General features: G+C 46.1%; 1 protein-coding gene across 2 annotated transcripts in view; it reads right to left on the bottom strand.

Annotated features, from left to right (window-relative positions):
* Positions 1-26953, bottom strand: part of LOC125447580 (adhesion G protein-coupled receptor E5-like) — an 82966-nt gene that overhangs the window by 49251 nt on the left and 6762 nt on the right. Inside the window, exons 2-5 of one of the 2 annotated variants that reach the window (XM_059639920.1) lie at positions 22658-22750; positions 14551-14700; positions 7353-7502; positions 3004-3150 (exon numbers count right to left, since the gene is read on the bottom strand). In XM_059639920.1, the coding sequence (XP_059495903.1) occupies positions 3004-3150; positions 7353-7502; positions 14551-14700; positions 22658-22750 (540 nt within the window). The remainder of the gene's footprint in view (positions 1-3003; positions 3151-7352; positions 7503-14550; positions 14701-22657; positions 22751-26953) is intronic. The other variant, XM_059639919.1, reaches the window with a different exon arrangement.

Raw genomic sequence — 26953 nt, 5'->3', positions numbered from 1 at the left:
TCCAATCGTGTTGGTACATGTTGCGTTTGAACCGCACGGGTCTGTCTCACACTCATTAATATCTGGAATACAAAATAACTGTGAAACACCCGAGCACCTTCATGCAATGATCATCTCCCAGCCCTGTTTCTCAATGCACTGTAGAAGTTAAACTCAGGGAATTTGAGCATTGTATCGACCAAGAGGAGATACCAATAAATACCAAGGACATTGGCTTTCCTTCTTCAGTCACATCTCTCCCTGTCCATATGGGAGGATGTACAAGGTTTGGCAACAGCTTGGAAAACTCACCAACGTTATAAAGGAACACAGCGTTATTTGTTGGGCACCTGGAATCCTTACAGTCTGACACCATTGGTTGTTGGATTGGGGTGAACAGCATAGTAACAACTCTCCGATTGGTCAGTTTCTGTGATGTATTCGAGAATAGTGAGGTATGACGTCCTCCAGCAGTTGGCTGCAGAAATTTTTCTTTCGCACTTTTTCTATAAAGTTACTGTCTCCAATAATCTGTCAATACCCCCCAAAAAACCTACATGCAAATACACTGCAAGAAATAATTGTTGAGCCAAAACACAACAAGTAGTATGTGTCAGTACAAACAAGGAACCAATCAGCCACAGTCTCATCATCGCTGTGTGGATTATAGACAGGTATCGTTAGGGAATCGAACAGCTTGAGAAGTATAGAATAGTGCTGTTCTGATGTTTGTTTTTCTCCGCTGTAAATGTCCGTGCGTGTGTGCCTGTGCCTGTGCCTGCTCACGCGCGCATGTGTGTGTGTGTGTGTGTGTGCATGTGTGTTTGTGTAGGTTTATGTTTGTGTGTGTGTGTGGTGTGTACATGTATATCTGAGTGTGTATTTGTATATTTGCATTTATGTATGAGTGTTTACCTCTGAGTGCGTATGCTTATATGTGATTGTATGTGTCTGTGTGTGGGCGTGTATTTCGGTGTGAGTGTGAATATCTGACTGTGTATCCAACTGTATGTACATGTGTGTGTGTGCGCTTGTGTGAGTCTCTGTTTATGTCAGAATTCATGTGCCTGTGACTGTGTGTGTGTGTGTGTGTGTGTTTGTGTGTGTGTCTGTGTGTGCGCTCGTGCACGTGTGATGCATTAGGGCGATATTGGGTGCAGTTGAAATCTCTGTTTCTGTTCTTGTTAAAGGTCTGTGCACAGACTATTTGTTATTTGTTACTGAAGGATCCAGCTGTGATTTCTCTTTAATGTGGGTAGCAGACAGTCCGAGGAGAATTGGCCGTTTTGATAATGCTATTGAATCTTTCGATGGATGAGGGTGTGGGGAATAGTGACCATTGGTGTGTAGTGTAGCAGCCCAGAGAAACTGACAATGTTCTTCTCATCTCCTGAGGGTCCATGTACCCTACAACCTCTCATCGCAGTGTCCTTTTGTCCTGGGTGATAGCAGACAGTGAGAACTGGTGGGGGTCAGACCAGTGATAGTAAAGCTCTCTCTGAAGATGTGGAACATGCAATCTTTCTGCATTTCTGAGGCCCCAGAAAGCAGCATTATTTTACAGTGTCTTCTGTTAACAGTGACTAATGTGTTCCACCTTGCTTCGGGTGCATAACATCTCATGACTTGCTGTTTCACTCAATTCTAATGAGGTATATTTTAGACTCAATGTGTTATATCGCACAGAAACAGATCTCTCGGTCAAACCCATCCTAGTCACCAGGTTTCCCAAACTAAACCATTCACATTTGCCAGCATTTGGCGCGTATCCCTCTAAACCCTTCCTATTCATGTACCCATCCAGATGCCTTTTAAATGTTGTAATTGTACCATCCTTCCCCACTTCCTCTGGCAGCTCATTCCATACACGCATAACCCTCTGTGTGAAAAAGTTGTCCCTTTTGGTCCCTTTTAAATCATTGCTCTCTCACCTTAAACCTATGCCCCTCTAGTTTTGAACTCTCCCTACCTTGGGGAAAATTCCTTGGTTATTCACTCTATCCTTGCCCCTTGCGATTTTATAAACCTCTACCAGGTCACGCTTCAGCCTCCAACACTCCAGAAAAAATGTCCCAGCCTATCCAGCCTCTTCTTATAAAACTCAAACCTTCCAATCTCTGTAATATCCTTGTAAATCTTTTCTGCACTATTTCCAGCTCAATAACACCCTCCCTGTAGTCAGGTGGCCAGTGTTGTATGCAGTATTTCAAATATAGCCTTACCAATGTTTTGCACAACTGTAACTCCTGTCCACAGTGCTCTGATTGATGAAGGCAAGTGTTCTCAGTTTCTTCTTCACCACCCTGTCTACCTGTGACACCACTTTCAAGGAACTATGCACCTGAAACCCTAGGGTCTCTCTGTTTGACAACACCCCTCAGGGCCTTCGAATAACTATATATGTTCCGCTTTGGTTTATCTTACCAAAATGCAACATCTCGCATTTATCCAAACTATTGCACCTGCTAGTCCTCGGCCTACTGGTCTGGTTGATCAAGATCCCTTTGTACTCTTCGAAAAGTTGATAACTCTTTACTGTCCATTCTCCCATCATTTTTGGTGTCAGCCACAAACGTGTAAACATGCCTCCTGTATTCTCATCCAAATCGCTCGAATGAATGATGAACAACTGTGGATTTAGCAGTTGTGGCACGACGCTGGTCACAGGCCTCCAGCATGAACAACAGCCCTCGACTGACCCCCCTCTGTCTCCAACTGTCAAGACAATTTTGTATCCAATTGGCTGGGTCTCCCCAGATCTGTCCCAACGTCATTTTCTTACACAGCTTCATCGATTGTAGCATGTTAAAGTATTGAAGGAGGCCGCTCAGGCCATCATTCTAGCTGCTGACAGAGTGATCCAATTTTGTCCCACGTCATTGCTTCGATAACTCTAACGGTTTTCTGTCAATTGAAAGCCTAAACTCTTCACCATTTTCCTTTCCAAGAGCCCTTTGTTACTGAGTATTTGCAGAAAGATAGCAAATGTTTAGAATGTCGCCTTGTGACCAGAATAATCTTTACCTCGGCACTGTGTGACGGTTCTATCAGTAAAAGTGTGTTCTCCAGTGGTTGAGGCAAATCCTTCATTACAGGTGCACTCAAAATTGCCAAATTTGTTCGTACATGTTGCATTTGAACCGCAGGGGTCTGTTTCACATTCGTTGATATCTGGAACAAGAATTTGATTCATAATCTTGCACATCATTAAAGTTAATCATCTCTCAGCCCTGTTCTAACTTCTGGCTGCAAGGATGGCTCCAGTCACATTAAATTCCTCCCATTATTGTTGAGTAATCATGCTCAGGGACCCTGTCTTTTGGAGCAAGAGATGTGCCGGGGGAGATGCGCGCAATTATAACATGGAGAAACCACCACCTCCAAGTTCCCCTCCAAGCCACTCACCATCCTAACTTGGAAATATATCGCCGTTCCTTCACTGCTGTTGGTCCAAAATCCAGGAATTCCTTCCCTCATAGCATTGTGGGTCAACCCACAGCAGGAGGACTGCAGCGGTTCAAGAAGGCAGCTCACCAGTATCTTCTCAAGGGGCAACTAGGGATGGGCAAGAAATGCTGGGCCCAGGCAGTGACACCCACATCCCACAAATGATTAGAGAGAAAAAAAAGTCTATACCACATCTAATGTCACAAAACATGCCATTTTCTCTGCAGGAGAGTTTGCAGACATTATATGACGCCTGGCTGTTAATCTTGATACAATGTTCCTGTGAATGTGTTTTGTGCTCATCTCGTGCATCATGTTAAAAAAAAGTAACATGTTCAAATGTTGCTCCGACAGTCTTTAGTTCCACACTTTTTTTTGGGTTGACTCGAAGATTGTTTGAGATAAATGCAGCTGAAGGTTGGTGTGCCCTGCTTAGCAACCACAAGGGTTTTCCTTTCGATAGCGCAAACGGATAAAAAATAAACATGCTCACAATCTTTGCTGAGCACTTCTCAGCTCATCTCCAACGCTGAAAATGCAACAACCATCCAACACCACACCTCCAACATCTCAAAGGCAATATAATATGGCTTCATCAATGCTCTCAATTTCCACACAAACAAATCCAACCCATTCATGGCACGGATTTGAGACTCTTTCAGAACATTATATCATTCAATCAGCCAGGCAACAGGATAACTTAGATCTTGTTTTGACAGAGTTAGCTTGTCGCCTCAGGGATAGTCTAGGAAATAGTGATCATAACATGATATTACATTTAAGAGTGATGAGTACAAATACAATGACATAGGTATGAGGGATGGCTTGGTGACAGTGAATAAGCAAATTCACTTAAATGATGTGACAGCAAATAAGCAATAATGCAAATGTAAAGTGAATTTCACAACTCTCCACAAATCCACATTGTATAAAGGCATCAAAGCTTTTGAGGAAAAGAGATTCATTTGTATCTCATTAAAAAAAATGGCTAAAGGCAATATTAGTTTAAAATAAGAGGGGTGTAATATTGCCAAGAGGAATGGTATGGGAATGAGGCTTATAGAACTGAATGGATACCAGTAAAGGATGATCAAAATTGACAAAAAGTGAGAAATAGAATATAAGCCTTTGTTCTCCAGAAACACTAAATAAAAGCCTCGTGGAAATAGATGCAAGACATAACTAATTTTTAAATGCTCCTCCTCCTACTTATCATCCTTGCAGGATTAAGTAATACATGACAATATGATTAATTTAGATTGGAAATGAACATTAACACAATGATGTCTTTGGTGGGCACCACCGGAGCTGGACCGTTACTATTCCCCTGCTTCACCTTCATTTTAATTCAGCTCCTTCCATTTCTCCTACCCTCCCTTATTTATGTTATTATTGCATGGCCCCCTGGTGCTTAAGAATTGGTCTTTTCATGGCGATTGAAGACCAAAAGGGATGTTAGCATGAGTAATCTGTCATTCCTACTCTAATATTCAATTGGATCATAGCTGAGTTGTTGGTTGTCAACACTGAAAAGAAATCAACATAACTAGGTACTTAAATCAAGTAATATTCCCAGGTGAAAACACTCTGCCAAATGAGAGGGCCAAGCCATTGAGCTGGTCATGGAATCTCTTCCAATTTTGAACACTATGGTGTAATCAATGGCCTTCTATCAGTCCACAAAGCAACATTTGTGATTTATAACACTGCAAGTTTCGAAGCACAGGTCAGACTAAATCTGTCTCACTCACGCTTAGAAGCATTCCACTTGAAGCAACATGTAGACCCATGAGGGTATTATTTCTTCAGCCGAAGGCCTCTCCAGCTTTGGTGAAGTAGCCAGCACAATGTCATCTAATTATTCAGCAAGTCAACCTGAACCAGCAGCTCAATCAGGAACTATCACCATTCCAGCTTCCTGATGAATGATACCTAACTTTGGCGTGGTTTGGAAGCGAATTTTGGCAAACTAAAATCCAAATGCTAGACCGTCATCTGTTAAATCACCAAACTGGCATTCGCTTTGTCACTCCATGGCTGCATATGCTCAGTTGGTAAGGCATTTGGCTTTCAAGCTGAAAATTAATTTTCTCTCCAGTTGCACCTACGAGAAAAGTTGAGGAGGCCTAAACATGGAAAACTGGGCACGTTACCATGGAAGCCTGCCAAAAGGCAGTTAAATCCAACACAAAGAAAATGGAATGCATCATCCATTCCTTTCCCCTTAACAAGCTGTTGACAACCAGGAATAGTTTCAGATTATAACAATGTGTCAAGATGATGAACTCTACTCTTTAAGAGCATTCATCACAAACCTGCTTGAAATCAAGAGGAATAGCAAAGGCGCAGAAAACAGAGGTGAGCGCAGAGCTGAAGAATTTATCAATTGTTATTGTTTGCCGATTTATTACCGAACCATTGAGGGCTGGTGAGAGTGATGGCAACAAATATTGATATCACCATGTTTTTGTGGACACTCAAGCTACAAAATACAGCACCGCATTCAATGAGGACAATGTTGTCCAGCAGAATGGATGCAACGCCCCCACTGCCCCACCACCACCGCCGCCTGGCTCCCCGCCGCCGCCCCCCCCACCCCGCCTGCCCACTTGATGGTCACCCCGTCCATGCATCTTAGACATTCACTCCCTCCCCCCCCCCGAATTCAACGATGGCTGTGTGTCTATCATCTACACAATGCTCTAAGGTTCCTGAGACAGCACCTTACAAACTCTCAACCACTTCCTTCCAGAAGGACAAGGAGCAGCAGATACTTGGGAGCACCAGGCCCCACCGAGCCACTCACCATCCTGACTTGGAAATTATCAGTGATCCTTCACAGTCGCTGGGTCGCAATCCTGGAACTCCCTCCCCAAGGGCATTGTGGGTCAACCCACAGCATAGGGACTGCAGCAGTTCAAGAAGGCAGCTCACCTTCACCTTCTCAAGGGGCAACTAGTGACGGGCAATAAATGCTCTCCCAGCCAGTGACACCGAAAATGAAAATTAAAAAAATGCCACTCGCTTTCATCTCTGCAATCTGCCTCAGCTCATCGCCTACGGAAGCCCTCACTTTGGCACACCCGGACCTGATCATGCCAGTGTTCTCCTGGCTAATCTCCCAGCTTGCACCCTATGGAAATCTCTGTGGAGCTTTGTAGTGCTTTTGGAGTACTACATTGTAACTCACTGACCACTACAGGCTCCTGAGTCCACCAGGACCTCACCTTCACAAATCTCACGCCCACCCATGGTCTCATCCCCTCTTTCTAATCTCTCACAAATATCCCACCCCTCTGAGATCACCATGCCCTTCGCACGTGGCTTCTCCAGCCTCCCAGCTTTAACTTGATGCCACATGAGTGGTTGAGCCTTCAGCAGCTCCCCCCATCCCATCCCTCCTGAGCTCAGGATGCACTTCCGCAGACCCTCTGCAGTAACCTCTACTCCTTTCAAATGCTCCGGCACTGCAAGAGCTGCAGGTGCTAGAGGCAGAGGCTACAGAGTGTGGAGTACCTCCACTGGCTCCTCCAGCTCCATGCTGTATTGTCTCCTTTTCAAATGCTGCTGTGCACCTACGCCTTGACCAAGTGTTTTCTGAATTTAAAAGGTGCCCCGTAAATGCCAGATTCCCACACCCTTTTTCTCAGTTTTCTGGTCTTTGTTTTTGGGGCTGACACATATTTTGAAAATAGGCTTGTGTGGCCTGAAGATATTTGGACAATTTCCATCGCCCTCCATCTCATCGATGGTCACGCCATTGGCCTCTCATTGAACTCCGCCAATGGCAAGACAGTTTCATTAACATCTGTGCCTGGTCTCTGGAGTAAGACAAACAATTTTGAACCTGCCCCCTTTTGTGAAGAGTCCACGTATTCATTGACTTTACACCCATCCAATTTCAAAGGGTTCAGTAACATTCTTACCTAAACACCCCGCATAACCAGTTGTAAAGTTAGTTAGTCCTGATGATGTGCTGAATCCTTTCTTGCACAGGCAGTAGAAACTTCCCAATGTGTTATAACATATTGTATTGGGGCCACACACTGGTGGCATGTGGTAACATTCATTGTCTTCTGTAACAGACATGAAATGCACATATGAATATCACCCGTGCCCAACGTTGAGTTGCAGTCTCCTACCTCCCTCCTCACTCTCTCTCTCTCTCTCTGCAGAGTCTCATTCCCATTGGACAGTCTGCCTTGTGATCAATCCATATGTCTAGGAGCTGGTCAGTGGCTACAGTGTAGATTGGGGGATAGATGCCCTCAAAGGGATTTGAAGTTTGCAACAATCTGGTGAGGAACTTATCAATCAGATGTGTGATATTTCTCTAACTGCCAACGCTGATACAAGAGAGCCTTTCTCAACTGCTGGAACCTTTGATGCTCATCAGTAATATTCTTGAGAAGTAAGTTGACATGGAGAATAGGTTGAACATGCACACCACGACAGAACCGAAGATCCTGGAGTTTAGAAGATCAAAGTACAACTTTATTGGAATATATATGGCTTGTAAGGATAAATGTTCATGCTACATTGGCTCCACCCATTTCAAGGAGATCCATTGGAGTGGCAATAAACTCTAATCTATTTTTGAAGAAAGCAGATGTATCTGTAGTAATTAAGGCCAACCAAATGTAGCTGTACTCATTAATCATTCAATAATCCTTGTTGTCCAAGAATGGCCTTTACTGTAGACCCTCTCTGGTGATGTGTCCTCCACCATTAATCACTGAGATGGATGTAAGACAAAGGAGAATTGGTGGCAGTGAGTGACCTGAAACAATTCTTACCCAGTACCACACCAAAAGAGACCTTTCTTTTGTAGTCATTTGGGACATGAGCCTGCTAGACCATCATTTCTTGACCATCCCTAATTGCCCAGGAGGGCAGTTATGTGTAAACCACATTGCTGTGGTTCTGGAGTCACATGTCAGCCAGGCCAGGTAAGGACGGCAGTTTCCTTCTCTGAAGGGCATTACTGAGACAGATGGGTTTTTCCTGACAATCAACAATGGTCATCATTAGATTATTAAATCCAGATTTTTATTGAATTCATATTCCACCATCTGCCTAACTGGGATTCAAATCCAGATCTTCAGAACATTACCTGGATCTCTAGATTAACAGTCCAACAATAATACCACTAGGCCATTTTCTCCCTTAATCTCCCAAATGGGGAAAATGTCACACTTTCCTTCACTGTAATAACTATTCTATGACTCTATAATGCTTCCAGTACCAACATCTGGAATTTGAGATTAGGAAGGAAATACCAGCTACAAAGAGGTGTTGAATTTGTTGAATAGGTTCTATCAGTGAAGGACCACACAAGGGGTGGCACAGTGGTTCAGGGGTTAGCACCGTTGCCTCACAGTGCCAGGAACTCGTGTTCAATCCCACTCTCAGGAGACTGTGTGGATTTTGCGCATTCTCCCTGTGACTGTGTGGGTTTCCTCTGGGTGCTCTGGTTTCATCCCACAATCCAAAGATGTGTAGGTTAAGTGGATTGGCCATGCTAAATTGCCTGTAGTGTTCAGGGATGTGTAGGTTAGCGTGGATTAGCCATAGGAAATGCAGGGTTACAGATATACAGTAAGGGAGTGTGTCCGGGTGACATGCTCTTTAGAGGGTCAGTATGGGTTAAATGGCCTGCTTCTGCATTATAGGGTTTCTACATCTACTATAAGTACATGAACAAGTAGCTTCAGGAGTAAATTTCTGGAGAATTAGTATCTGTGGGTTATAACTTAAAGTGATTCAAAAGATCATAGAAAATAAGGCATTTATTGCCCATTCCTAATCACCCAGAGGGCAGTTTAAGAGTCAGAGATAATAGGAACTGCAGATGCTGGAGAATCCAAGATAACAAAGTGTGAAGCTGGATGAACACAGCAGGCTGAGCAGCATCTTTGGAGCACAAAAGCTGACGTTTTGGGCCTGGACCCTTCATCAGTTTAAGAGTCAGCCACATTTACTCTGTTCTGGTCGACACATGTAGGCTAGACCAGGTAAGGGCATTGAGAATATTTTCCCTCCTGAATAAGAGCAATGTTGATAAATTTGCCCACACAGCCAGACAGAGAGCCTGAGATCAATCTTGACATTTTGGGAATGTAAGGGAGGAACTGGAGGAAATCCGCTGACCCTCGCTCATCAAAGGGGATTTGACTCCCACCAGCTTGGACTAGGCAATCGAGAGAAAATGGGAAAATCCACACAGAGGTGCTTCCTGAAGTCCCACATGATAGTATCTGCGGTGGGACGACCCAGGAGCTATCAGGACGTTTGTGATCTACATCAGACTGACAGAGACAGTCCAGACGTTAGGGGCTCAGGAAAGAACGGGACTGGAAAAATTGCAAAGAGAAAAATTGAAGGAAATGAGAGTACAGAAGGATAACCAAGAATGGGCCTATTATTACTCCAGAGTGTGGTATCGTTCTGTAACTATTCTGTTGTACTGTGGTGTTACTGAACTCTGTTATGAGTTCCCTCTAAGCCACTCACCATCCTGGCTTGAAAGTATACCGCTGTTCCTTCAGTATCGCTGGAACAAAACCCCTGAATTTCCTCCCTAACAACATTGAGGTTCAACCTACAACACATGGACTGCAGTGGTTCAAGAAGGCAGCTCACCACCAACTTCTCAAGGGGCATCAAGGGACAGGTAATAAATGCTGGCCCAGCCAGAGATGCCCACATCCCATTAAACAGTATATTAAAAGAAAGCAACACAACTTCAATGTCGGCATCAGTAGTTGATGCTTTCAGGGACAGTAGGCTGCTCGGCATTGTGATGCATCGGACTGTAGTCGTGGGGTTTCTGAAGAACATCCTTATTATTGATTATGGAAATCCAATACATTAATAAGTTTGACAACATTTCAGAACTAAACGAAACCAACTCATACAATGAGCATCCAGGAACCTTGTTTTCTATGAACTAGTCTCTACTTTGCTCTTACACAGGCAGTTGAGAAGTGAGCTCAATTGCATCAGAATGGCATTTTGGAATATTTTAACTGAGCGACTATTGCAATAAACAGTGAGCAAGAAATTATTTATCCACATATGTTAAATGGTTGACGACAGCCTCAAAATGGGAGATATAGTTAAATCAGTCACTCAGGTCAAGAAAAGCATTATTGTTAAAATGTCCAGATCATAAGACAACAAAGCACATAATGTCTCAGATATCTACAGTCATCTGGATATCACAGCTTGGCATCTGTCCCTGCGAGGAGACATTGCATTCTGACAAAAACGCCCAATATTTCTCTGCAACAAGCTTTCAGTTGAGACTGTGCATGTCAGCTTATCTCTCACAGTTGCACACACCTTCCCGCCACTTTGCTCAAACTGAACATGACACAAAGTCTGGGCTGTGGAAAGTGAGGAGGAGGATTGCCAGAGGTTATAGATAAATTGAGACTTGGATGGAGAAATAACAGATGGAGTTTAATCCAAACAAATGCAAGGTTATGCATTTTTGGAAGGTCTAATGCAGGAGGGATGTATGCGGTAAAAAGCAGGACCCTCAGCAGCATCAACAAACAGAGGGACTGAGGTGTGCACTTCCCTGAAAGTGGCAACACAAGTGGATAAGGTGGTCAGGAAGTCATATGACACGCTTGCCTTCATTGGTCGGGCCATGGAGTATACAAATTGGCAAGCCATGTTGCAGCTGTATGGAACTTTAGTCAGGCCACATTCGGAATATTGAGATCAGTTCTGGTCGTCACACTACCAGTAGGATAAGAAGGCTTTGGGGAGAGTACAGAAACGGTTTACCAGGATGTTGCCAGGTTTGGATGGGATTAGCCAGGAGGAGAGATTGGGCAGACTTGGTGTGTTTTCACTCGAAGGATGAGGGGTGACCTGATAGTAGTTTGCAGAACTATGAGAGGGATGGATGGACTGGGATAGAGTACTTTTCCCAGGGTAGGAATGTCAATGGCGAGTGTACCTGGATTGACAGTGAAAGGGAAATGTTCAAATGAGATGTGAAAGGCAAGTTTTTTATGCAGAGGGTGGTAAGTGCCTGGAATGTGCTGCCAGAGGAGGAGGTGGAGGAGGCTGATACAATATCAGTGTATAAGAGGCACCTTTACAGATTAAGGAATAGGCAGGGAATAGAGGGATACGGACCACGTGGAGGCAAAAGGTTTTTAGTTTGGAAAGGCATCATGTATCGGGTTGGTGGGCTGAAGGGCCAGTTTCTGGGCTGTACAGTTCTTTATTAGTTTGAGTAGTTGGTTATATGATCGCCAAAGGGTGCGCAAGGCTATCAAGAGAACACAGGAAAATCCACACTGGGGCTTTCCAAAATCCCATGCATAGTAGGGGCAAGTGGGTTATTGTACACAGAACGGCCAATGGATTCCAAGGATTGACATTGCTTGAACCGTTTTGGAAGCAAGGTTCAGGGAATGAGAATAATGTCACAATAGAGTGCAAGGAGCATATGATTAGCAAGTTAAAGGAAGATGACTTCTGCAAATCTCATTCGAAACTACAAGGAGACAGGGGTGTGAAAGTGGATATGAGTAATGTTTACTTTATAATTTGGAAGATTGCTCCAGACAGTCAATATTTGCTTTCGAATACAAACGGTTATCAAAATATTATCTACTCGAGAATCTTTACTATTTGTGTGGTGAGCATTCCAATATTAAGGACAATGGAGATCTTTGAGGACTTGTACAGCTAGGTTTGTTTCAGAACTAACCAACTGTGAGAGATAGCAAGACATAGGCTTTTATGTTCAAACTCATTATCAGAAACAACAGGCCACTCCCAACATAACTTTCAAAACTACGATAACACAAAATACCCAAGAGGACTTGCGTGAAAGTAATCAAGTATTCAGTAAATGTCATGCCAATGTATGAGTGCCAACAGTAGACATCATGCCACCTGCAAATACAGACTACTGCACCCATCCATTCAGAGGGTGGTTTCTTTGTCAGCCATGCACCTCGATGAACTGCATGCCAACCCTGCCATTTGTCCAGGCTCCAGCACATAACTTCTTAGGGGTTTCGGATTACACCATCGCCTGCCATGCCATGCCAACTGAACCAACTGCATTGAGTCACATATGTTAGCGCATTGCCAAAGGGTTGCTCAGCCTCCAGTGTGCTTCATGCAACACAAGCCATTCAGTAACACATGCCATTTACTGCGTCACATGCCAGCCTGTACCAAGCAGTTTGCCAAGACCGCTGAACCAGTACGAAGGGTAGAACTAAAACAGAATTCAACAAATGTTTCCAGGTACGTCAGCGTAAAACCGTAAGGGGGAGGTTTTCCACATTGGAAGCCAACACCAGCAACAGGGGTGGGAGCAAAGATTCCAAACATGAAGAGGAAACACAATGTATAAAAGTTACTCAATCCTGATGGTCACTGCGGATGCAGAATGTCCTTGTTATCATTTTACACCGATACATACTCAATCCAATGCACTCCAACTCCTCACCAAAGATCGCCCATTCAGATTTGAGCCTCTGGGGTAGGGAGCAAGGACAGTCCTCCAGGAGGTGGACTATTGGAAAGCCTAACCTTGCATGACCTAAACGTGGTGCTACGATCCAGAACATTGAAAGAAGAGCTTAGGAGTCATTGAGACTCCTATCTGATAGTGTGAGAGAAACGTGTGACAATTTGTATTAGTCCAACACATAGGTGAGAGGTTGGGAATTCCATCTACTGATTAAACAGGGCTAAGAATTGGTGGGGTTTCTCAGAGGTGGACCCTGCGTCATCAGCCAAGATGAATTTCTAGAGCCATCTGAATCTATCTTGGTGGCCCAACCAAGTTGGTGGCACTGGCTGCCTATCGGGAGGAAGAAGGTTGGCAAACTGCGTTGCCCATACTGCCACCAGTGAAGGAAGGTTGAGAACCCTGAATGTGCCCAGGTAGGTGACCTCAGCAGTGAATAGTTAATGTCAATGGGCATGGGCTTGGGAGGGGTTATTAGCAGATGGAAGGCAGGCGGTGTTATCCTCCTCTTGAAAGAGGTAAGAAGTCACACGGCACCAGGTTATAGTCCAATGGGTTTATTTGAAAACACAAGCTTTTGGAGCGTAGCCCCTTCATCAGGTGAAGGCAAGCTCCTGAATAGTCATTAAATGTTTGGTGGTTGAACCACTGGCCAGGACTAAATAAACATGGCAACTCTCACTGACTTGAGTCAACTATGAAGATTGAGTTGCGTCTACCAATGGCTGATGGGATTATTTCCACGTGCTCAGGTTCTGAGCTCTCGAGAATTTTACATCTCAGCCTTTCTTAAAGGGCCTGACCTGCCCTGAAGAAAAGTATTCAATGATGGATGTGTCGTAGGTGTTGTTAGAGAAAAGCAGAGTCCAATGTGCCACTAGGTCACACTGTGAAACATCTTCCAGCAAATGTGCAATACATCTTTAAGGGCCACACTCATCAGTTCATGTGATCTAGTGTTATCAAAGTCTCAGTCTCCATCCTACTGAGCTCTGACCTCTGGCAGCATGACATGCTGAGGGAACTGCATATATGAATTGATTAGATTGGACCCCAGGCTCACAAGTGTACATTATGAGGAAACCAGGTCATTGAATTCTTCAGTGTTAAGGGACCCCCCAGCTCATCCTTATACTGCAGAAGTTAACATGGGTCTGGAGCAGAATTGTTCCGTTTGGGATTCTGGTTGGCATGGAATGATTGGACTGAAGGGTCTGTTTCCCTGCTGTCTGACTCTATGACTTTATGAGTATCACAGTGTGGTGGCACCAGGTCATTCAACTATGCCATGTCACAGCTGGGTGACATTAAGGCATGCCAATCAAACCCTTCCTCAGGGTTTAAAGGTTGCCAAATATTTTACCTTTCAATGGATAAAGTTGGTGTTCCTTTATTAACAATCGGCTCTTTGTATCCCAAAGGCAATTAGATAGAGGAACACTGCACAGTGAGGGAAGATGTGACTATTTACTCCTTTCAGTGTCTAGACGTTGGAGCCATAAACCAAGGAGCCCAATGAGCTTTTACTCCTTGGGCTGTGCCAAGGACACTGAAATGAATGATCTCTCGCAGGGGCCACAAAGTGAAAGAACAATATTTCAGACTGTTCTCACCTCGGCAGTGTGTAGTGGTGGTGAAGTGAGTTTCTCCTGAGTGTGTGGAGTATCCTTTCTTACAGGTACAGTAGAAACTCCCGAACGTATTGTGACATTCTGTGTTGACACCACACCGGGCAGATACATCTAATTCACACTCATTGTCATCTGGAAATGAACGGAAAGAAGCTTTCAAAGACAAAACTAAGGACATAAAAAGTCATGACGGCTGGTCAATATTAATTGCCTTTGTTCATGCATTACTAAGGAATGTAGTGACACTGAGTTGAAGGCAGTAAGACTGAGCAAGTCAATAGACTCCATGCACAAAGGTGAGAATTTGTCATTTCTAAGCCCAGTATGACGCCTTGAACTTCCTTGACTTGCTTTGATTTATTCTTGTCACATGTACCTAAGTACAGTGAAAAGTTTTGTTTTGCATGCAGTACAGGCAGATCATAGCAAACAAAGTGCATTAGGGTAAGAGAACAGAGCGAGGAGTGTAAAGTTACAGCTGCAGAGAAGGCGCATAAAGCTCGAGATCAACATTTAAACTTAAAATTTGCAACGGCCCATTCAGAAATTTAATAACAAAGGGGAACAAGCTGTTCTCGAATCTATTATCTATGAGAATCATAGCTCACCTTCTGTTTCCATGTTGTATGATTCCATGAGCCTCCACTCACCTGCCCTATTGCAGTATATCCCTTACTGCTAGCCTTGACTTAACTCACCAGCTGAGACTTTGTTCTGGGGCAGAGGACACTGAAGATTTACCACTTTCCAAGTGAAGAACTATCCCCTCATTTCAGTCCAAAATGGTGTAGACCTCATCCCGTGACAATAACACCTAACGCTTGGATTCCTCAGCCAGATGGAGGCACCCTCCTAGATTCTATTCTGTCAGGGATACAGCTCAGGAACAACATACAGTTCTTCGGAACCGATGAGTGAGGAGAGCAAACATCAATGGGGGAGGGCTGAGCTGGATGACCAACCATGCTCACATTAAATGGCGGAGCAGGTTCAAAGGGCCGAATGGCCTACTCCTGTTTTCTGTGTTTTTTCATGTTTCTATTGGCCTCTTATTTTTCTAAACTCCACAGATTCCTTCCTCAATCTACTTAACCTCTCCCTGCGATCAATCTGATGAAACTTTTCATTGATTTACTTGGAGAACCACTTTTCTTTTGTATATGTGAACTGTTCATAATGAAAAGGCCTGTACGTGTCCACTGGGAAAGGATAGACCCATCTTCCTCTCTGTAAGCCTGTGTGTATCCATGATGTTCTGCTTGTCGACCCCAAAAGGGCCCAGAGTTCATGTGTGGTCAATAATGTTGCAGCGTTCGTTGATGTCTTTGTTAAGGTAATAGCTTCTATAGAGCCATGGGGTTATACAGCAAAGAAAGAGACCCTTCAGCCCACCTTCTCCAAGCTGAGCAGGTTTCCCAAACCGAATTAGCCCCACTGGCCCATTTCCCTCTCAACATTTCCGATCCATCTACCTGTCCAAATGTCTTTCAAATGTCTACAACTTCCTCTGGCGAGCTTTGATGTGGAGGAGCCAGCGTGGGACTGGGGTGGACAAAGTCAGGAGTCACACGACACCAGGTCATAGTCCAACAGTTGACTTCATCTGATGAAGGAGCAGCGCTCTGAAAGCTTGTGATATCAAACAAACCTCTTGGACTATAGCCTGGTGTCATGTGACTTCTGCCTCTGGTGAACTTGTTTCATACATGCACCACCTGTGTGAAGATGTTGCCAAGTTTATAATATCACCAGGGGCACAGATAGAGTGAACAGTCCAAATCTTTTCCCGGGGGTAGGAGAGTCCAAAACCAGACAGCATAGGTTTAGGGTGAGAGGGGAAAGATTTAAAAGGGACCTAAGGGGCAACTTTTTCACACAGAGTGTGGTGCATGTGTAGAACGAGCTTCCAGAGGAAGTGGTGGAGGCTGGCACAATTGCAATATTTAAAGGGCATCTGGATGGGTACATGGATAGGAAGGGTTTAGAGGGATATGGCAAATGGATCTAGATTTATTTAGGATATCTGGTTGGTGTGGTGGAGTTAGACTATTTCCACGCTGTACATCTCAATGGCTCTATGACTCGAAATTAATATTAATTGCCTGTGATCATAAGGAAATAAGGGCCAGCTAGGACATTGAGTGTGGGATGAGGGCCACTGAGACTGAGCATATCAATATATTCTCTCCACAAAGATTTGATTTGATTTCTGCTTTATTAACTGGTTTGGAAGCAATTAATATCCAGTGGTGAAGCTTCCAGGGGTTATTGTGATGGGAACTTCAGAAGGTTAAGAGAAAGTGAGGAATTCAGAAGTTCCTGCACTAAGCTGACTTATACTCAGAATGAGATCAAAGGCAGGTCATACTAATAGAACATAGAATATAGAATATAGAACATTAGAGCACAGTACAGGCCCTTTGGCCCTCGATATTGTGCCGACCTGTCATACCAATCTGAAGCCCATCTAACCTACACTATTCCATGTACGTCCATATGCTTGTCCAATGACGACTTAAATGTACTTAAAGTTGGCGAATCTACTACCGTTGCAGGCAAAGCGTTCCATTCCCTTACTACTCTCTGAGTAAAGAAACTACCTCTGACATCTGTCCTATATCCTTCACCTCTCAATTTAAAGCTATGCCCCCTCGTGCTCACCATCACCATCCCAGGAAAAAGGTTCTCCCTATCCACCCTATCTAACCCTCTGATTATTTTATACGTCTCAATTAAGTCACGTCTCAACCTTCTTCTCTCTAATGAAAACAGCCTCAAGCCCCTCAGCCTTTCCTCGTAAGATATTCCCTCCATACCAGGCAACATCCTAGTAAATCTCCTCTGCACCCTTTCCAAAGCTTCCACATCCTTCTTATAATGTGGTGACCAGAACTGTACACAATACTCCAAGTGCGGCCACACCAGAGTTTTGTACAGCTGTACCATAACCTCTTGGTTCCGGAACTCGATCCCTCTATTAATAAAAGCTAAAACACTGTATGCCTTCTTAACAGCCCTGTCAACCTGGGTGGCAACTTTCAAGGATCTGCGTACATGGACACCGAGATCTCTCTGCTCATTTACACTACCACATTAGCCTTCTGGTTACTCCTACCAAAGTGGATCACCTCACACTTGTCCGCATTAAACTCCATTTGCCACCTCTCAGCCCAGCTCTGCAGCTTATCTATGTCTCTCTGCAACCTACAGCATCCTTGGTCACTATCCACAACAAATCTGTTAGAGTTCTTTGAGCAAATTAGACAAAAACAAACCTGTGGACATGATCTAAGATAACAAAGTGTGAAGCTGAATGAACACAGCAGGCCAAACAACACCTTAGGAGCACAAAAGCTGATGTTTCGGGCCGACACCCTTCATCAGAAAACAGGGATGGGGAGAGAGTTCTGAAATAAATTGGGAGAGGGGGGAGGCGGGCCGAAGATGGATGGAGGAGAAGATAGGTGGAGAGGAGAGTATTAGGTGGGGAGGTAGGGAGGGGATAGGTCAGTCCAGGGAGGACGGACAGGTCGAGGAGGCGGGATGAGGTTAGTAGGTGGGAAATGGAGGTGTGGCTTGAGGTAGGAGGAGGGGATAGGTGAGAGGAAGAACAGGTTAGGGAGGCAGAGACAGGTTGGACTGGTTTTGGGATGCAGTGGGGGGAAAGGAGATTTTGAAGCTTGTGAAGTCCACAGTGATACCGTTGGGCTGCAGGGTTCCCAAGCGGAATATGAGTTGCTGTTCCTTGGGTGGCATCATTGTGGTACTGCTGGAGGCCCAGGATGGACATGTCATCTAAGGAATGAGAGGGGGAGTTAAAATGGTTCGTGACTGGGAGATGCAGTTGTTCATTGCAAACCGAGCAGAGGTGTTCTGCAAAGCGGTCCCCAAGCCTCCGCTTGGTTTTCCCAATGTAGGGGAAGCCAGAACGGGTACAATGGATACAGTATACCACATTGGCAGATGTGCAGATGAACCTCTGCTTAATATGGAAAGTCATCTTGGGGCCTGGGATGGGGATGAGGGAGGAGGTGTGGGGGCAAGTGTAGCACTTACTGCGGTTGCAGGGGAAGGTGCTGGGTGTGGTGAGGTTGGAGGGGAGTGTGGAGCAGACAAGGGAGTCACAGAGAGAGTGGTCTCTCTGGAAGGCAGACAAGGGTGGGGACGGAAAAATGTGGTGGGGTCGGATTTTAGATGGCGGAAGTGTCGGAGGATGATACGTTGTATCTGGAGGTTGGTGGTGTGGTGTGTGAGAACGAGGGGGATTCTCTTAGGGCGGTTATTGCGGAGGCGGGATGTGAGGGATGTGTTGCAGGAAATACGGGAGACGCGGTCAAGGGCGTTCTCAACCACTGTGGGGGGGAAGTTGCGGTCCTTGTAGAACGCGGACATCTGGGATGTATGGGAGTGGAGTGCATCATCCTGGGAGCAGATGTGGCAGAGGCGGAGGAATTGGGAATAGGGGATGGAATGTTTGCAGGAGTGTGGGTGGGAGGAGGTGTATTCTAGGTAGCTGTGGGAGTCGGTGGGCTTGAAATGGACATCGGTTTCTAGTTGGTTGCCCGAGATTGAGACAGAGAGGTCCAGGAAGGTGAGGGATGTGTTGGAGATGGCCCAGGTGAACCTGAGGTTGGGGTGGAAGGTGTTGGTGAAGTGGATGAACTGTTCGAGCTCCTCTTGGGAGCAAGAGGTGGCGCCGACACAGTCATCAATGTAACGGAGGAAGAGGTGGGGTTTGGGGCTGGTGTAGATGCGGAAGAGGGATTGGGGCCGGTGTCAGTGTGGAAGAGGGACTGTTCCATGTAACCTACAAAGAGGCAGGCATAGCTTGGGCCCATACGGGTACCCATGGCCACCCCCTTTGTCTGTAGGAACTGGGAGGAATCGAAAGAGAAGTTGTTGAGGATGAGGATGAGTTCGGCTAGGTGGATGAGGGTGTCGGTGGAGGGGGACTGGTTGGGCTTGCGGGACAGGAAGAAGCGGAGGGCCTCGAGGCCATCTGCATGTGGAATGCAGGTGTATAGGGACTGGATGTCCATGGTGAAAATGAGGTGTTGGGGACAGGGGAATTGGAAGTTCTGGAGGACGTGGAGGGCCTGGGTGGTGTCACGGACGTAGGTAGGGAGTTTCTGGACCAAAGGGGAGAAAATGGAGTCCAGATAGGTGGAGATGAGTTCAGTGGGGCAGGAACAGGCTGAGACAATAGGTCGACCAAGGCAGGCATTTTGTGGATTTTGGGAAGGAGATAGAAACGGGCCGTGCAGGGTTGGGGAACAATAAGGTTGGAGACTGAGGGTGGGAGGTCCCCTGAGGTAATGAGGTCATGGATGGTATTGGAGATGATGGTTTGGTGCTTGGGGGTGGGGTCATGATCGAGGGGTAGGAGGAGGAGGTGTCGGAGAGTTGGCGTTTGGCCTCGGCGATGTAGAGGTTAGTATGCCATACTACAACTGCGCCTCCAAAATCCCCCTAGTCCTCACATACCACCCTGCCAACCTTCGGATACAATACATCATCCCCCGACACTTCCGCCATCTACAATCCGACCCCACCACCCAAGACATTTTTCCATCCCCACCCTTGTCTGCCTTCCGGAGAGTCCACTCTCTCCAGGACTCCCTTGTCTGCTCCACACTCCCCTCCAACCCCACCACACCCGGCACCTTCCCCTGCAACCGCAGGAAGTGCTAAACCTGCCCCCACACCTCCTCCCTCACCTCCATCCCAGGCACCAAGATGACTTTCCATATCAAGCAGAGGTTCACCTGCACATCTGTCAATGTGGTATACTGCATCCACTGTACCTGGTGCGGCTTTCTCTACATTGGGGAAACCAAGCGGAGGCTTGGGGACCGCTTTGCAGAACACCTCCGCTCAGTTCGCAACAAACAACTGCACCTCCCAGTCGCAAACCATTTCCACTCCCCCTCCCATTCTTTAGATGACATGTCCATCATGGGCCTCCTGCACTGCCACAATGATGCCACCCGAAGGTTGCAGGAACAGCAACTCATATTCCGCCTGGGAACCCTGCAGCCCAATGGTATCAATGTGGACTTCACAAGCTTCAAAATCTCCCCTTCCCCCACCACATCCCAAAACCAGTCCAGCTCGTCCCCTCCCCCCACTGCATCACAAAACCAGCCCAGCTTGTCCCCACCTCCCTGGCCTGTTCTTCCTCTCAACTATCCCCTCCTCCCACCTCAAACCACACCTCCATTTCCTACCTACTAACTTCATCCCGCCTCCTCGACCTGTCCATCCTCCCCGGGCTGACCTATCCCTTTCCTACCCCACGCCCCGCACCTATACTCTCCTCTCCACCTATCTTCTTCTCCTGCATCCATCTTCGGTCCGCCTCCCCCTCTCTCCCTATTTATTTCAGAACCCTCTCCCCATCCCCCTCTCTGATGAAGGGCCTAGGCCCGAAACGTCAGCTTTCGTGCTCCTAAGATGCTGCTGGGCCTGCTGTGTTCATCCAGCTTCACACTTAGTTATCTCGGATTCTCCAGCATCTGCAGTTCCCATTATCTCCATGGACATGATCTATTTGGATTTCCAGAAAGCCTTTGACAAAGGGTTGCACAGGAGGCTGCTAAATATGAGAAGAGCCCATGGTGTTAGGGGCATGGTGTTGGCATGGACAGAGGATTGGCTGACTGGCAGAAGGCAGAGAGCGGGGAAAAAGGGGTCTTTTTCAGATTGGTAGCTGGTGACAAGTGGGGTTCCACAGGGGTCAGTGCTGGGATCACAACTATTCACATTATACGTCAACGATCTGGAGAAAGGAACTGAGGGCGTTCATGCTAAGTTTGCAGATGATACAAAAATAGGTGGAAGGACAGGTCAGGTTGAGGAAGCAGGGAGGCTGCAGAAGGACTTGGGTAGGGTAGAAAAGTTGGCAAAGAAGAGGAAGATGGAATACAATGTGGGAATGTTTGAGATTATGCCCTTTGATAGGAAGAATCGAGGCATAGACTATTTTCTAAGCAGGGAAAGGGTTCAGAAATCCGAAGCACAAAAGGACTCTGGGCATTACGGTGGCTCAGTGGTTAGCACTGCAGCCTCACAGTGCATGGACCCAGGTTCAATCCCAGCCTCGGGTAAGTGTCTGTGCAGAGTTTGCACATTCTCCCCGTGTCTGCGTGGGTTTCCTCCGGGTGCTCCGGTTTCCTCCCACAGCCCAAAGATGTACAGGCTAGGTGGGTTGGCCATGCTAAATTGCCCATAGTGTTCAGGGGTGTGTGGGTTATAGGGGGATGGGTCTGGGTGGGATGCTCCAAGGGGTGGTGTGGACTGGTTGGGCCGAACGGCCTGTTTCCACACTGTAGGGAATTGAATCTAATCTTAACAGTCCTAGTTCAGGATTCTCTTCAGGTTAACTTACAGGTGCAATTAGTTAGGAAGGCAAAGATAATCTCACCATTCATTTTGAAAGGGCTACAAATCAAGAGCAGGGATGTGCCACTGAGGCACTATGAGGTTCTGGTCAGACTGCATTCAGAATATTGTGAGCAGTTTAGACCCAATATGTAAGGAAGGATGTGCTGGTGTGGGTGGACATCCAGAGGAGGTTTACAAGAATGATCTTGGGGATGAAAGGTTTCTCATATGAGGAGTGGTTGAAGACTCTGTGTCTGCACTCGATGAAGTTTGGAAGCATGAAGGGGGATCTGATTGAAAGTTACAGAATACTGAGGGGATAAAGAGGGCATGTAAAAGATGTTTCCACTAGCAGGAGATACCAGGACCCAGGGGCACAGTGAAGGGGTGATCCTTTTGAACTGAGATGGGGAAGAATTTCTTCAGCCGGAGGGTGGTGACTCTGTGGAGCCCATTGCTGCAGAGGGCTGTGGGGGACAAGTCATTGAGCGTCTTTAAGATTCTGGAGTTGGAGTTGAAATGTTTGTTCAATGATGCTGATCCCCTGAGCCTCTCCTTAATGGTATGTAAAAGGGTAACCTGGTTTGTCTAGCTCGATGGCTTTCTCAGCCAATTCCTCTGCACTGCTTGAAGCAGCAGGGCTGATCGTTCATTGAAGAAAGGAATAAATATCCCTATTGAGTGAAGCTTCTGGACACTGACTCACCGATACAAGTCCTGTTTATTGTTCGGTAAAATCCTTCACCACATTGTGTTGTTCCTCCTACATGCCTCATCACCAATGTGTAGAAGTAAATCACTGTAAGACAAAAAAAATCAAAACCACAAATTCAGCCAACGGGAGAAATTCACTTGAGTACAAGGATAATGACATTCCCACAACACTGGAGGTGGAAACAGTAAAGCTCCTGTCAGTGTTACAGGGCTCCCCATGCTGTGTGGAGGCCCAGGAGGGAGCTTCGGCGACATAAAATATGATGGAAGCCAGGGCAAAGCAACAAATGAGAAACAGAGTCAACTGGATTCAAGTCCAGTGACCCTCCATCGTTTTATTTTGGTCATTTCATCAGAATGGGAGTAAGATTTATTGTGTGTGTGAGTGTGCGTATGCGTGTATCTTTGAGAGTGTGTGTGTGTTTGACTGTGTGTGTGTGCGTGAGAGTATGTGTGCGTGTGTGTATACATGTGTGTGTGTGTGTGTGTGTTTATATGTGTGCGTGAGAGTGTGTGCGTGTGTATACATGTGTGTGTGTGTGTGTTTATATGTGTGCGTGAGAGTGTGTGTGTGTATATACATGTGTGTGAATGTGTGTGTTTATATGTGTGCGTGAGAGTGTGTGCGTGTGTGTATACATGCATGTGAGTGTGGTGTTTATATGTGTGCGTGAGAGTGTGTGCGTGTGTGTATGCATGTGTGTGAGTGTGTGTGTTTATATGTGTGTGTGAGAGTGTGTGCGTGTGTGTATACATGTGTGTGCGTGTGTGTGTTTATATGTGTGTGTGAGTGTGTATACATGTGCGTGAGTGTGTGTGTTTATATGTGTGCGTGAGAGTGTGTGCGTGTGTGTATACATGTGTGAGTGTGGTGTTTATATGTGTGCGTGAAAGTGTGTGCGTGTGTGTATACATGTGTGTGAGTGTGTGTGTTTATATGTGTGCATGAGAGTATGTGTGTGTGTGTGTGTGTGAATGCGTGTATATGTGTGCTAGTGTGCGTGTATGCAAGAGAGTGTGTGTATGTGTGTATATGTGGTGGTGTGTGTGTGTGTGTGTGTGTGTATGTGTTGCGTGTGCGTGAATGTGCTTGTGCGTTTGAGTGCAAGAGAGTGTGTGTGTGTGTGAGTGTTGGGGGGGAATTGGGTGGGGATTGGGAGGGGATAATGGTGACCGCAGCAAGAATAGATGGCAGACTGAAAAATGCAACTAAATAGTTCATCACAAGTTCAAGGGCAATGGTGTAAGATTGTACTGTAGATAATACCAAGTGAATTTTAGTGCCAAACTGTCAACCAGCACTGTGAAAGATTCTCCCCTTCCCAACTCAAACCTACAACTTATTGTTGATTAATTTGTGGCATGTGGGTTTTGCTGGCTGTGCCAATGTTTGTTCTCAATCCCTAATTACCCTTGGGAAGGTGGTGATTAGCCAGTTTCTTGAACCACAATAGACCTCAGGAGTAGGTATGTAGAGCTGTTCGTGACAGAGCTGTAACATTCTGACCCAGCAACACAGAAGGAACAGCGATATATTTCCACGCCAGCATGGTGGGGCGGCACTGTGGCTCAGTGGTTAGCACTGTTGCCTCACAGCGCCAGGGGCCTGGGTTCGTTTCCATGTGTCTGTGCAAAATCCACTCATTCTCCCCATGCCTGCGCAGGTTTCCACCCATAGTCCAAAGATGTACGGTTAGGGTGGGTTGGCCATGGGAAATTGCCCACAGTGTTGACAGGTGTACAGCCTAGGTGAATTAGCTGTGGGATATGCAGGGTAATGGGGATGGGTTAGAGGATTGGGTCTGACCGGTTGCTTTTGGAAGGGTTCTACTGGACTCAATGAGCTGAAAGGCCTGCTTCCACACAGTAGGAATTCTACGACTCATGACAGTGAGTGACTTGGAAGGGGACTTGCAAATGGTGGCGTTCCCATGTATCTTCCCTTGTCCTTCTAGATGGAAGAGGTCATGGAAGGTGCTGCCTATGGAGCCTTGGTGAATTCCTGCAGTGCATCTTGCAGATGGTACACTCTGCGATGGGGGCTGCTTTGTCCTAGATGGTGTCGACCATCTTGAGTGTCACTGGGGCTGCAGTCATCCAGTCGGCATGTTCCATCCCACTCCTGACTTGTGCCTTGTAGATGGTGGGCAGGCTTTTGGGATAACTAATGTCTAGCGCTACTGGCATATGTTGATTCATGTTGAGTGTGGTACTGCTAGATTCCTGGGCTGTAGCCCTTTGGAACTGTGAGGGGTGTGGAAATCTACATGACCTCCAGGTGGGCACCCAAATCCATAAAGGTCCAGTTCGAATTAACTGTCAAGTGGGGAAAGTGGGGATGGAATTAGGATTAGATTTAATTCTGGTTATGTATCTTATCTGATGGCTCAAATGGCGCTCTGAAACACATCCCAGCAGGATGCCATGTCTTTAGCGAGTCAAATGAAGCCCCGTGGGGAAAAGGTGCTTCATTGCAGCTTTGTATGGACAGACCTTTACAAACCCTGCAGCCTCCCTCTCGCTCTCTCTGTCTCTGGGCTCTGTCAAAAATCACATGACACCAGGGTATAGTCCAACAGGTTTATTTGAACACACTAGCTTTCTGAACGCTGCTCCTTCTTCAGGTGTAGTGAGAGCGGAGATATCAATACACAGAATTTATGAGCAAGAAATCAAAGAATCACACAATTGATGTGATTGTATTTAATAAAACTAAAATGGCTGGCTGACTCACTCCTGTTAAATCAGCTAGAAAGGAGTTGCTGGTTTCGATTGATTAATATGCAAATACCAGAATTTCTTTCAAATCACTGCCCCAAGATAACTAAAGGTTTTATTAATGTGGACAAGAGGTGACAGATCAGACAATGCATTTTAGGAAAGAAGCCTTTCTGTCTGTGTTAACCTGCAGTCAGATTAGTTTTCTTTCCAAAGCAGTAAGTTATAAAAATGCCCTGACAGTGTCTACAAATTGAAGGTAACAAAGTGTGGAGCGGGATGAACACAGCGGGCCAAGCAGCATCTGAAGAGCAGGAAAGCTGACATTTCGGGCCTGGATCCTTCTTCAGAAATGGGGGGGGATTCTGAAATAAATAGGGAGAGAGGAGGAGGCGGACAGAAGATGGATAGAGGAGAGGATAGGTGGAGAGGAGACAGACAGGTCAAAGAGGCGGGGTTGGAGCCAGTAGAGGTGAGAGTAGGTGGGGAGTTAGGAAGGAGTTAGGGAGGCAGGGTCAAAAGCTTCAAAATCTCCCCCCCCCCACCGCATCCCAAAACCAGCTCAGCTCGTCCCTGCCTCCCTAACCTGTCCTTCCTCCAACCTATCCCCTCCTCCCACCTCAAGCCCCACCCCATCTCCTACCTACTAACCTCATCCCACCCCCTTGACCTGTCTGTCCTCCCTGGACTGACCTATCCCTTCCCTAACTCCCCACCTACACTCACTTTTACTGGCTCCATCCCCAACTCTTTGACCTGTCTGTCTCCTCTCCACCTATCTTCTCCTCTATCCATCTCCAATCCGCCTCCCCCTTTCACCCTATTTATTTCAGAATCCTCTTCCCCCCCATTTCTGATGAAGGGTCCAGGACCGAAACGTCAGCCTTCCTGCTCTTCAGATGCTGCTTGGCCTGCTGTGTTCATCCAGCTCTACACCTTGTTATCTCACGACTAAAATGCATTGTCTGACCTGAGATGTCACCTCTTGTACACACTGGTAAAACTTTTAGTGACTTGAAAGAAATTTGGGATTTGCATTTCAATTAATCGAAACCAGCATCTCCTTTCTAGCTGACTGAAGATTTAACAGGAGGAAGTCATCCTTTCCACATCCACTCGGTCAAGTCCCCCCATGATCTTATGCGTTTCAATTAAATTGCAGCAGATTCCCCTAAACTCCAAGGGATACAGACCGAGACTGTCCTCGCAAGGCAATCCAGTTGAAAGTGTAGAAGATCGCACAGCAGTAGGGAGCTGTGGTCGGTTGCAACTTCGCTACCTCCCAGAGACAGTGTGAACTGAGCTTTGTCTGCAGAACAGTCACCAGGGTTATCTTGGCAAATTGCTACAACCCAGAGAGTGACTGTGAGATTCCTCATATGCTCCAGTGAATATTTCCACAACGTTGCGTCATTGTAGTTCTGTAACTCTCCTGAGGAACTGCTTGCAGAATTCGGGATGTGTCCCAGTGATAAGCATAGTGGTTCAAGACCAAAATATGATAAAAAAAATCGGAATAGGCCCTTTGACCCTGCTTCACCATTCAATGAGATCACATAGAACAGAGAGA

Source organism: Stegostoma tigrinum, chromosome 35 (genome assembly GCF_030684315.1).
Source record: "Stegostoma tigrinum isolate sSteTig4 chromosome 35, sSteTig4.hap1, whole genome shotgun sequence".
Classification (NCBI taxonomy): domain Eukaryota; kingdom Metazoa; phylum Chordata; class Chondrichthyes; order Orectolobiformes; family Stegostomatidae; genus Stegostoma; species Stegostoma tigrinum.
This window is presented reverse-complemented; position numbering and strand designations above follow the sequence as displayed.